Raw genomic sequence first — 13244 nt, forward strand, 5'->3', positions numbered from 1 at the left:
GGGGGGGGTGGGCGTTGAGAATTAGATTGTTGATAGCATCCCTACAAAGGCTGCTATTAACAGCGTGCTACACTCTGCTTCTCTACCGCGGAAGACAGAGTGGTATTTGCGTTCCCATAGCATGTTGTAAAATGCATGAGACTTTGCTCGTCCTCCTTGGAAATGAGAATAGGAAAATGAGAGCATCCTGAATCAGAAGCTATTAGAAGAGCATGCAGAAACCTGCAGCGATTTCTGCTTTATTTTGCCTTCCTAGCTATGGATTAGAAGGACTGATTTTTGCAATGGGCTTTTTTCATAATGGCATTCTTGTATTGTTTGGCCAGAGCTTGCACAGGAGGAAAACAGGCTGCTGAATTTAGTCCCTGATCTCTATTGGCCGTGGCCTAAGGCTATGCTGAGATTTATATCCCATTTGTATTGTTGCAGCTCAAAAGAAGAATGTTCAGAGGATGACAAGTGTATTCTGAGTAGGTATGTTGTTTCATTTTCATATGAAACCCATCTTTTTTTTTTTTTTTTTTTTTTTTTTTTTTTTTTCTGCTTCCATTGGTCAGAAGTGAGGTTAATAGGAAGAGAATATAGTACAGTGCTGCAGTGTCCCTGTTAAGGTAGAACAATAACATCAGAAACAGTTATTTAAAAATTAGCTGCTTTATTTGATAAAGCTGCATTGTGCTCATGTGCACAGTGCAGTCTCTTTTTTTTTTTTAACATATACTGCAGTCAGCGCTTCCCTAACGAGGTGGCACTATTGTTGAGTTAGAAGGATAGAATCATCATATTGCTTTAGGGGACAGCAGGATTTAAAAGGAGATGCCTTGCAGCCCTGTTTTACAGATTGGAAGCATCGGTTTAAGGGCATTGGCAGACTCATTTCCTTGTTCTTAGCAGCAGCCACTGCTGTGTCAGTAGTGTGTGGAATGGAAGTCCTAGTTGGTAGTCTGTTATGGAAACGCTGTTTACTGTTATTGTAGTACCGTGGTGACAACATGCCATTGAAATGGAAAACGAGCTCTCCTGCTATCTGGAAATTCCCAGTTCCTGTGCTTAAAACATCCAGGTCATCGCCACTTTCTCCAGCATACATGTAAGTGAGAGAAATGAGGATAATAAGGTGGGATTGCTTTTGTGAGACTACCCTGTGGCAAAATACCCTGTTATATATTAAATGACATTGGGATTCAGAATTTTACCTTGTTTTCTAATGTAGAACCTCCCGATTTTTTTTTTTTTTTATCCTGGATGTTTCATAATGGATGTTGTGTCGAGTCTTTCCCTCTTTGTTGAAATGTAGAGAAATTGTGCAGATTACCCCATACTCGTAATGATATTGTATATGTTCATTTGAAAAGTTCATGTTGCTGTTAATTTGTACAGCTGATTTTAAATGGAGAAGTTAAGCTTCGAGGCAGGCTTTCTTTGTAGTATATGTGCTAACATTTCCTCCTCCTGACTGTTACTCCTGGAAATTAAACATTAAAGCACCTGCTCTATTGTACTGCACTTCTGTGTAAGTTCTTGTATAAAAGAAATCATCCTGCTTTGGTCATGTTTTATTTTTTGAAAGTCTCAACCTTAATACAAATTGAATGCCTTTTTACAAAGTGACAATAAAAGCTTAAACCAGAAATGGTTCATATCTGAATACCTATGTAGTTATGCAGTTTTCCCATGTAAAGTACCTTCACATACAAGAGTATTTTAAAATATGTGGAAACAATATGCCTTTGTCTTACCAAATCTTGCTGGAGCTTTTGTTCGCCTTTAGTTGCTCTGAGTTCTGTGTTAGCATATACAGGTGGCTTTTTTTCCTTCTGTGAAATAAAACTATGCATAGAGTACTGAATTGCTTCTGCCTGTATGTAAGGAAGCAGTTCTTTCCAAATGAGTAAGAGTTGCTTTCAAATGCTTTACGTAGCAGTGTAGGTGACTACCCTCTCTGGAAATTACTACAAAGATTGTTACGTTCCAGTAGTATTCCAGCCTATACCTGTAATATCAGTATTCTAAGCTTGCATTGTCGTCTTGCAGATAGGCTTTTGCTTCAGCTGTGGTAGGGATGTGCTGTTAGAGATAGGTATTTACAGGTCCTCTAAATGAGTTCTTTTTTGGTCGTTGCTGAGAATTGCCTTGATAAGCGGTGGAGCTGAAACAATACAATGCAGTATGCGGGGTCACTATTGTTCTCGGTCAGAAAGCGTGGGGTGTGAGGAGCTAACCTGGCTGTGTAGAGCCTGTCCTGTGCGCGCTCCAATTAAAGATTAATTTTCATGGAAGTGCTTCAGCCTTTTCACTCACTGGATGTGTTAAATATGCTTAAGCATACCAGAATATAAACTATTTCCAATAAATTGCTACTTACGAGTTTTTTAAAAATATTACTAAATACAAAGCAAGTATTGTGATTAGAGTTGTAAGGCTTTTGAAACCTATGTCAGGGAAACCATGTCTTTAGTGTTGTAGGTTATGCTTTTGTTTTTTAAAAGATACTACTTATTGAATGCAAGAAAAATCAGAAATTAGTCTTACCGATCTGCTGCAGAAACTGAGTATTTCTTTTGTGTGTCACCTTTAAATTGCTATTCTAGTTCTGTATGCTCTGACTTTTATGATGGGGGTCATGTGGCTGATTATCTCAGTGTGTGAACAGGTTTAGTGATCGTGCTTAACTACATGATGCTGAGCTTTTCTGGAGCATAAGAAAGATGTGATCAGCAGCCTTAATCATCTTTTTATTATGAGTCAGTGTATGCCAGTGTTTATGGAGATGTTTCTTCACTGTCATGCAGTCCTAGTCCTAACATTAGCAGGACTCTCAAGTGTAATGTTAAATTATTCATATACTTTATAATAAAGAATGACTGAAACATTGCAAAATGGCACCTATCTGGTCAGGCAGTATATATCAACTGATACAAACAACCGTATCATTTAGGTTGACCAGTAAAATAGGTGATGGAATTCATTATCTTCATTGCAGAGATTACAGTGAATCTGCTAATATTTTACATGACCTAATGTTTTTCACATTGATATTTATAAGTTTTTGCGTAAGTAGTACTTGTAACACTGGCAAAAGGCTTATGTTTTGAGGACAAGATTCAGGAATAAGTGGCGTATGAAATGGAACATACGTCGATGTAAAATAAATGACCATAGAACTCTTGAAATGACAGACGAACACTTCCATACTTGATATTTTGGATCCAGAGTATACAAGAGTAAAACTGAGCTCTTAATCCCTTTAATACTTGATGTCTTAATCTTATAAAATGGGTTTATAGTGTAATTTGGAATGTAAAGTAGGGAGGTTTTAAATGTGATTATTTTAAGTGCTCGAAATTCCAATTTTTGAGGTTTTTCTAATAAAGTTGACCTTAACTTTAAAAGCTTCTTCCTGCTTATGATTTAGAAGTAACTTATCTAGAGCTTAAACTGACTGTGAGGACACAGATGTTATTAGTGTTTTATTTGGTCTGTGTACCCAATACCTGAACTCTTCCTTAGCTTCCCTGTATCGCAATGCCAAAACTGGTGGTTACAAGCATGTTTGGCTTCTGGGATGAAGCAGGTGTGTAAAATACCACCGTAAACCAGTTAACTGTCTTGCAAGCTGTGCAGTCTCTGCTAGCAAAGTTTGCGATAGTTCCCGAGGTGGGGAATGAGTAGAAAGAGCTCATCCTATAGAGTTCTCCACAGCCAGATGGTATATGAAATTAAGGACCTACCAAAGCTGAGCTGATGACTTTGTAGGTGAGGATGTGGTTCTGTTACTGGGAAGGCTGCTGGTTTTGCTGGGTCTGGTACTGCTTTCCTGGCAATGGGAAGGAGCAGCAGTGAATTGCTGTCTCTTGGGTGGTGGTTTTGTTTACTGCCAGTTAGTTATTAGGGATATTTTCAGGATATCCTGATTTTAAGAGTCAACCCTTTATGTTATACGGAGAGTGACAGGTCCCTCTGAAGGGGAATGGAGGCATCCCCTGGCTCCTGGCAGAAGCTGTCGAGAGTAACTTGGGCTTCCCCCCAGGGTGTTGGAGAGATGCTGTGACATTGCATCAGGAAAATTGGATAGCACTGGCACGTGAACACAGGTGTAATGTAGCCTGGATGGGTGCTTGAGTTAAGAATGTGCAGATGTGTGTGCATGCACGTGCCTTTGTCATGCTGCTTTACATGGATTCTCATGACATTTTGTGTGGTGGTGTTCAGAATATAGATTCCTGTTGTCAAAACGAGTGTGAAAGCTGTTACAGCAAGTTTCTGCTCTGCTAATGAAATCATATTCATATTTGTGGTTGTGTTGACTATGTGGGGACAGACCTAGGTGACTTAATACATTATGTGGGCAGGTGAGCAGTTTCAGCAAGTGAATCAGAGGGTAGGACAGAGTGAATAATACTGGATTGGAAAAGTTATATTCTTTGGCATTGTAGCTGTGTATAGATGACCACTTGTTAAAAAAGCCCCCACCAACCAAAATAACCCCGTAACTGGCATAAGCAAAACGTGAAGAATTGAAGCACTACTTCAGAGAGGGTGAAGAACGGCTCAGAATTGGGTTGTATGTAGCAGCTTTGAGGTGTAAATGAATATTATCCCATGTAAATGAATATGCGTCCCAATTATTGTTCACGGGTCATGTCATCTCATATGTTGAGAACTAAGAGGAGAATTCCTTCTTATTCACACCAGCAACATTATTCATATTGTTTTCCGAAGTTGTGCACATGTTCCATTAACACAAGTGGAAGAAATGTTTGTGGAAAGTCTGGAGATTAAAGTACTGTGATGGACATCTACAAAGATCTCAGTAACGCAAAAAACCTGTTTTCGGAAATACCATGACATAGGACTGTCGTCGTATTTTTGAAAATTATTCTAGGCTTATTCTATAAGCTTATGTCACTTGAGAATGATTTGTTAGCTGTTTTCTGAAAAGTTAAATGTTCAGTTAAGTGTTTTTAGTCTCCATTGTGCTGTGTTTAAAAATAAGTTAAAAAAATCTTAACACCAAATAATCTGTGTGTAAACTTAGTGCTTTCTGTCCTTCTTCATGGAATAGCATGTTAGTATTTTAAATGGAAATTATTCTTTGCATATGTCTTCATAGATAACTGACTAATGTTAGGAGAAATAAATGCGATATTTCACATATATTGCTATCAGGGGTTTGCAACGCAGTCTGTCTATCCAGTCATGTGGTTGTGAAATTTGTCCGATAGGAAATGCTTTTCAGTAATAAAAATCAGTTACTGTGCAGAAAAGTAGAATAAAGTCTTAATACTCTGGAGCAATCAGCGTTAGTTTTAGCTGCTTATATAGGTTATATAGGTTAATGCTTTTGTGTCTTCTTTCAAATCTCGGATTTGCTCTACAATGAGATCTTAGTTTATGCTGTACAATGAAATGTGGGAAAAGGTGTATATACATAATTCATCAGACCATCTGTATTAGTTTCTTTTGCGAGACCACCCTATGTGTCCCTACTGTCTTCACTGATCAGTTTTAATAAATAAACCTTCTTGTTGGGCTCTTGAGCATTTGACAGACTACGTGGTATTCACACCAAGACAGACTTTCCTGTCTTTTTGGCAACATTTCCATTTTAAGCAATTACTTCCTACATAGTTCAAATTGCAACATGTAGAAAGTCCATGTGCAGGTCATCCCGAATATTTTTTAAAGTAGTCTGATAATGCATGCAAATGGATGAACTGGGTGGATGAGCAATAGAAGGGATTTATCTCGTACAGAAAGAAGACTGCTTTTAATCCCAGCAATTCTGTGTACAGAATTCTCATTTGTGCCTTTTGATCTTACTTTAGCTTTTTAAGTATTTCAATTCTAAATTTGAAATGTGTAATTTCATTGCAGTAATAAATGGGGAAAAAATGATGTTTTAAAAAAAAAAAAAAAACAAACCAAAAAACCCCAAACCTGGTTGTCATTAACCTTCCCAGTGCTAGTGGTTTTTCTGGGCAGACCATTATAGGTGATGCCATGGCTTACGGGTCCTCAAAATTATGTTTTCCTCCTTATGTAGTATGATTTTGCAATATCAACATTATGTTGTGACAAGCATCTTTATGGAATTGTCTTGAATGTGTTACTCATTCTATTCTGCCAAAATGTCAGTTCTGCCAGTTTGTAATTTTTGCCGTTATTTCCTTTTATCGTGGGAAAAATCTTGTTGTCCAATCACTTTCTACCCCTTGGCTTTTCTAGTGTTATGAGGTATTTGCTGTTGAAGTTTGGATGGAGATGCCTATAGAGTTCCATAAAGAACTTGGTGAATATTGGGGTTTTAAAATAATAGTCACTTGTTGTAAATGGTAATAGTGGGAATTGTAGCGTAATAATGTGTGGCTGTAACACTAAAGTGGAAGTGCACACCTGTATTATTGCTGCAATATTTTGTCCAACAGTGGCTGAGATGGTTTCAAAAATGTGTTTTGTTTTTTTTTCTTGTGAGATGGACAAGTCACCCACAACTGTTAACTGACATGCTTAGATTTAAACTTGCTGTCACGTAGAGGAGAAGTATTTTGCAGTTTAAGGTAATTAATGTGCCCTTACATTATCCTCAGGAGATTGTAATAAAGAAACGCTAAAGCAACTGTGAGAAGTGACAAAGCAAGAGGAACGGTAGAGCAGGCCTGGGCAGCAGGAAGAGGAGGGGTTAATTACCAAACCCTAATGTCAGAATCTTGTTTGCTTTTCTTGCTGGCTTTTAAGCTATCAAAATTACTCTGTACAGTATACAGGAGAAAAAAAACCCCAACACTCTGGAAAGGAGTTGTTCCTAAACCTGTTAGAGGAATACAGCGGGATGTATATTCTGCGATCAAAACTGGCATGTGCAGGTGCCACCTTAGACATAGACAGGCTTTTGTCTCTAAGGAACCGTTCTGCAAACTTAACAGTTTCTGTGTGTATGAAAACTAACTTTAAAGACACATCAGGTAGAACTGTAATCCTCTGGTGCATACAAAAAGCTGAAGTGTTTTGTGATGCCCAGGGAGGAGTAAGCTGCCTAGCTAAGGCTATGACTTGCCTATCGAACACTTCTGTTGAGAGGACAGAGGATGGGATACGCGGTGTTGGTCCAGCCTAAGCTCTGAAACCTCTGAGTGACTGTAGTGTTTTACCTTTCAGAATGTCAAAGTGAAGCTCTTTAGCTTCTGTAGAAAAGCTCCAAAGCATGTATATTTGCTTTGCCATTTCTGATTTAGCATCATTAAACAATCTGAGTCTGCAAATTTAAGCTACAAATGGCTCAATGAATGTAAACCCTTTGTCAAATGGATAAATGTGGATGTGATACTAAGGCTCCCAGAGAGACTAAATACTGTTAAAAACAAGAGCTTTATAGCACAGACTAAGCCAAATATTGCTTTGTTTCTGTGGAAAACAAATTTGAATTAACCAGTGGGCTGTAATTATGCTGCAAACAGGCTGAGACCTCTGATAGTTTAGTAGTTTAAGAAGGAATTGTGAGGAGAATGTTCTGTGGGTCTGTCCTCGGAAAATCATACTGACACAGCTGATGTTGCTCAGTCCTCGTCTGCCTAATTTTGTCCTTTGTCTTTATTAGAAAGTGATACAAAAAGGTTCAAGTAATATTGGGAATATCCTTATTTCTGTGTTGTCCTCTGTTCCACCCAGATCCAGTGGTGTTTGGAGCAGTGGTTGCATCTTGAATAATCCGAGTTTCTAGTAGCCGTCATCATTTCTGATGATATTGTGGGCTTGTGACCCTGGGCAGAAACTTTTTGTCAAGATGGTGATTGTGTGTTGAAGGCCAAAGAAACTTCTTGACTGATTAAAAAAAAAAAAAAGGTTAAAGGCTTGGCATTTGTGCACTAGTGTTCAAAACTTTGCTTCTACAATAGTTCACACAGGTTACCTTGAGCCTGACTCTGGTTGAACAATTTCATTGTCTCTGTCTTTCAAGGTAGTTTGTGTATCTTGTTCCCCTCGTGGCCTTGCTACCTTTGGTGATTGTCCTTGCGGAGCTGCTTGAGCTACATTGCTTTGGTACTAAATTTCCCCTTTAGGTATCTTCTTAAACTGTCAGTGCAATCAGCATCTTACGCTGTAACTGTGTCCAAGCAGCAGGCAGAGTTGGCGAGCCGCCTGTCGCTGCTTGCCCATTTGGTCCAGAACTGATCTTGGTTGTTCTCTGCTCCTTTGGGTGGTCGGAAGACCTATATCCTCCTCTCCTCCTGCCCCCGGCCAGAGCCTTTTCAAAGTAAATTGCCACTTCTCACTGGTTTGCTCTGCTATATGGAGCTTGGTTTTCTGCTCTCTTTTTACAGAGCACCCTTAGTTTAGAGGAAAGGTGGATAACGGGTGTAAGAACATCTATGTGTTTTTTAATTTAAGAAACAGTAAACTTTAATTTTTGCCTTTCCCCTGCAGTGGAGATTTACAGGAGTGTGTATCAAATTACTAAACAAATGTTTGACTGTTCTGCTGTTAACTGCTGTCTTTCTAATCTGTAGACAAGGTCAGGAGTAAAAAGTGAGATATTCAAATATAAACATCAGAACATTGCCTAAGGTGAGCAGTGTTCTGCGCTACCTGCTGTAGCTACTTTTGAAAATTGCATCCATAACATTAATTCCCTTGAGGTGAAGGTTTGTAAACTCGTGGTTATGGTGGCCCTTTTCAAGACAAGGTATCGAAAGGGTTTTAAGAAATACAGTAACCTGATAAATGCACAGTGTTTCTGGTTACATTATCAGCCTCTAGTTCATCTATTAAAAATATTTCATCTAGTAGTTCATCTCTTAAAAATATTAAGAGCCTTCAAACTGTTCAGTAAAACCAGTGACTTCTGAAACTGCTAGCATGGGGCTAGTGGTCAGAGTAAGAAAGGAAATGAAGGCCTGATTCCTGCTCCTGTCGTGAAGGTGATGCAGCCACACTGATTCGGTGTCTGCCTTCCTGTGCTGCTCTTGTGTTCCTCTCGCTTTCAGAGCTTTAGCAGCAGCCGCTGTCAGTACCTGTACACCCCAAACAAAGAACTGAAGTTTGAACATGTTGGTTGGTCTGTTCAGAGAGGAGTTAACTTGCTCTGTCACTCTGTCAAAACAAAAATAATCTTTTATCTTTGTTTTCTCTTCTAGCTGGAGTCATGTATCTATTTTAATATGTAAACTTGCATTTCCTATAGAAACTTTTGCTGTGTTTTTATAATAAGAAACCATTAACAAATTATAAAACTGGCTAGTTTTACTGGGATACTGATACCACGAAAGAATTAGGTTAGAAACTCCTGTTAAAAAATAATACAAAAAGGTGAGCTGTTGTTATAGGGGAGGACCAGTGTAGAAGTAACCTTTTTGCCAGAATAAAGGAATTCCTGAAATTATATGGCATGGAGGAAATGTGGAATACTGTGATTGTATAATTTGTTCATCAATATTATATTAATATTTGAACTTCTTAATGGCAGCATTATGAGATTTTCTTTTATACAATGCTGCCATATGAGTTATGCTTATTGAGCTCCTAGGTGGCCATATAATTTGTTGGGGAATTCCTAAATTCATTACTCATGAAGCCAGAACATTGTAATGGGAAGACAGTAAGATAGTCAATACTAAAATTATTTTTTGGCAGACTAAGCATACTAAAATACTTTTTGGCAGATTATGTATACAGAGTAAAGAATTACTCTATATCAGATGTATATTAAAGTTTCAATGTATTTCACTGATCTTTTAATAGGTTCATTAGCTAAATACATGCATACATGTGTGTCTATGTATAACTACATACATGCATGTATAGGATAGCCCTCTAATATACCAGATTTTTGGATAGATCATAAAATAGTAAAGCTTTGCCTTGTAATAAGAATATCTTAATATGAAATTGAAACCTGGTTCTATGTTTGCTGATAAATACCAGAGTAGATGTACATGCCAGGAGTGATTGCTGAAGATGTCATTTACCAGTGACCAGAACACTTGCAGTCATGGTTCATTGAACAGTAATTTGACAGAGAAAATAAGGTTATAATCCTTTCAAAAGCAAGCTATTGAGCTTCACCAAATTAGGAATTCACCGTCTGGCCAATATGGCTTTGGCAAGCTTCTACTGAGTTATGTAAAGTCTGTGGGTTTTAAATAAATCGGAGAACATGCACTCCAAAATATCTGTAGCTGTAGGCTGATCTCCTTGCTTTGTTTTCAAAGACTGTGCACTATGCTCTGACAATTTCAAACAGATCAATGGTTTACTGATGTAAATGAACAAATCCCCAATAACGTTCATTGTTGCCTCGTTTCTGTTGCATCAGAATGACTTCAACTACTTCTGAAGAAAACATTATAGCAGAATATTGGTTTATTTCTGCTACTGAGCGCTATACCCAGTGACAACCTCATAATTTGAATATTTTATCTGGGAGTAAAAATGTGTCGTTGTTTCCACAGATCCCTGCTTATCTTGGGTCACCTGGGTGCCTCTGGGCTGTTTTAACAGATTGATATTTGCTTAGTGCTTTAGAAAGCAATTTGCCTCTGTGAATCATGTTGTAACTCCAGCCAGTTCAAAAAAAGTCATCAGTATTTTCTGGAAAGTTCCAGTACCTAAAGCATATTTCGAAGGAAGGTACAGAGTCAGTTATGCTAGAGGTGTGGACAGACGAGTTTCTCAGCAAGCCTTCAGCTAAGGGCTGAGTGAATAAGGGCCAGGTTCTGGGTCTGACTATAGGGTCTCGTATCCGGTGTCTGGTCAGGGGGGTAGTGCCGTACAGAAGCATATATTGTACATATGTATTTCTGTTTCTCCTTTGACATCAGTTCACAGTTTCATAATTCACTGCATTTAATTTGAAGAGATTGCACGGAGAACCGGGAGCAGCCAGTGGGCAGAGGCCCTGTAAACACTTTGGTCAGTCTGTGTGTTTACAAATCGCATGCTTAGTTTCCTCTGACAAACTGAGCCCAGTCTGGCTCTTTACTGGTGCCAGTTCTGTGTGCAGGTGGCAGCAGTTAAACCTAGAAACTCATGAAGACCTGTTGAGATGATTTGCACCTTCCAGTCTTCTTTTCATTAACAAGAGTCGAATGTTCTGATTATTACCTCACTGTATTTTTGTCCTGTGTTGTGACAAGATGTAGGGGTATACCTGACTAGCGCTTAAAAGCCACTATCTTTCAAATCAGTGAAATGTTAAATAATACTACGGAGTTGTTCCATTTTTAACTTTTTCTCCATGGGGATGGTGCTTAGCTATGGTTTTCCTTTGCCTGCACTATGAAAAAAAAACAAACCAAACTGCAAACCCAGTAAGTCAGTGCAGCTGCTTCTTCACATTAGCTGGCAAGGCTCTTAAACCATGGTGGTATTATTTTTCATAGCTTAACGTTTGTTTTATGCTCTTTCTAGTTCTCAAGTTATTGCTAATTGCACAGATTGTCAAAGAGGGTATTCAGGTACCTTTTAGTAGATGGCAGGATTGAAAATAATGTCTTTAGAGAGAAAATAATGGAAGCGAATCTAGTGGGCAATCTTGTCCAAAAAGCTTACCTTTAAATCTTTTTTTAATGGTAAAAAGCAAAACTATCTTCCTTCAAAACTGACAGGAATTTAGGAAATTCAGATACACAATTAATATCCACGTAATGCACACTCCATATTTTATCCCTGCTATCATATCAGTTGGAAGTACTTGGAGGATTAACTTGGGTTCACGAGAAAAGCACATGTGGTTACAGGAGCCATAAAACCCCTATGCTATACTTTAAAGCAGCAACATAAGGTTAGAAAGAGAGTTCTGTTAGCTTATTCTGTGATAGCAACTAATTAACCTCCAGTGCCTTTCTCTGACCTGTGAGCCGCTGCTTCCCAGAGGCTAGAGTCAGGCAGCTCCTCTGCTGTGCTATTACAACGTTAATTTTCATTTCACATTGAACTCCAACATTCCCTTGTTCTTAACGCTATAATGTTCAACCCTCTGCAGACTAAGTGCATGCATTGAAGGTGCTGTTAATATCCACATTTAGAGCAGCTTGTTGTGGATTATCATTACGTGTTATTGTAGTTTTAGCTGTTTCCAATTTTTTTTTTTTAACCCTGGTTAAAAATGTTACTGCTGCACTTAGTTAATGGTTCCCATTGATCAGAACAATAAAATCAATTAGAAAATGAATTGGCTTTCTTTTTTGGTACTGTGCTTAATTGTGATATACTGTACTTACAATAAAGTAAAATAAATAAGTTTACATTCATTATTGTCTCATTAATTATAGTGCTTAGCAGACCTATGTTAATGAATGTAAATAACACCTTTGTAAGTGTCTAAACAAGACAGATGTACTTACTGTGTGTTGGTTGAGAATCCAGTTGGATATAAAGCACGTTACCCATCTGTTCTGGAGGTGAATGGCAGAGTTATTTCTGAATATTCACTTTACAGCCTCCCAAATGGAAGGTATATTCTGAACAGTTCAAAATTCATCTGCAGGATTGTTCTAAATTGCCCTCATTGTGTGTGATCTAGTGCTAGGGTTTTGCTTTTGCCTGTAGTGATTTTGGTTTCTTTGTGTATCGGTGTCAGCACAGTATGTAAGAGCTGTTGTGTTTTCACTTTGTACAACAAAAATGGGTTTCTCTTGTTGCGTGAGCATAAATGCTGGAACTGGTACAAAGGCAGTGGCAGACTCCTAATTTCTGGTTGCACCGGGAGTGCTCTTTCCATCTCGGTGAAAGTCACAAGGCTGGGATTCAGGGCATCAGCGTGCTTTTGCCAGGTCTTATTGCTGACTTGCAAAGAAACTTCTGCCAAAACAGGCTCCTGAATGTCACTTTCTGCATAATGGAAGAGTGTGCTTGACCTCCTGAAACACTTAAGCTGCAGGTAAAAAAGATAGTATATTAAAAAAAAAAACAAACGAAAAAAAACCCACCAAAAAACCAAACCAAACCCACAAAAAAACCCAAAACAAAATCAGAATTTTTTGGTCATGGTTTAGATATAAAGCTATCCTGCGTTCAAACCATGACAAAAGCAAAAACCAATATAAAAATAATATAATGTGCTTATCTTTAAGTTTATTCTTTTGAAGTTGTATGCAGACGAGTTAATGTTTGAGACTAAAACTGTGGCATTTATATTCTGGTGGGTTTTTATAGTGTGGAAGCTTGCAATTTCTAAATTTGTGTGTGCAAGTTCCTGTACATACATAACAGCAAAGAGAAGGAGTGAAAATCTCTACTGCAGAAGA

At 38.2% G+C, this 13244-nt stretch overlaps 1 protein-coding gene across 2 annotated transcripts in view; it reads left to right on the plus strand.

The window, feature by feature from the left end:
• The first annotated feature begins 394 nt into the window (after nucleotides 1–394).
• Nucleotides 395–13244, plus strand: part of LOC104490102 (kelch-like protein 13) — a 34373-nt gene continuing 21523 nt past the window's right edge. The window contains exon 1 of one of the 2 annotated variants that reach the window (XM_010132357.1): nucleotides 395–474. In XM_010132357.1, the coding sequence (XP_010130659.1) occupies nucleotides 395–474 (80 nt within the window). Of the gene's footprint in view, nucleotides 475–874; nucleotides 1091–13244 lie in introns of those variants that run through there. The other variant, XM_010132349.1, reaches the window with a different exon arrangement.

Source organism: Buceros rhinoceros, unplaced genomic scaffold, assembly GCF_000710305.1.
Source record: "Buceros rhinoceros silvestris isolate BGI_N320 unplaced genomic scaffold, ASM71030v1 scaffold9040, whole genome shotgun sequence".
NCBI classification, from domain to species: Eukaryota; Metazoa; Chordata; class Aves; order Bucerotiformes; family Bucerotidae; genus Buceros; species Buceros rhinoceros.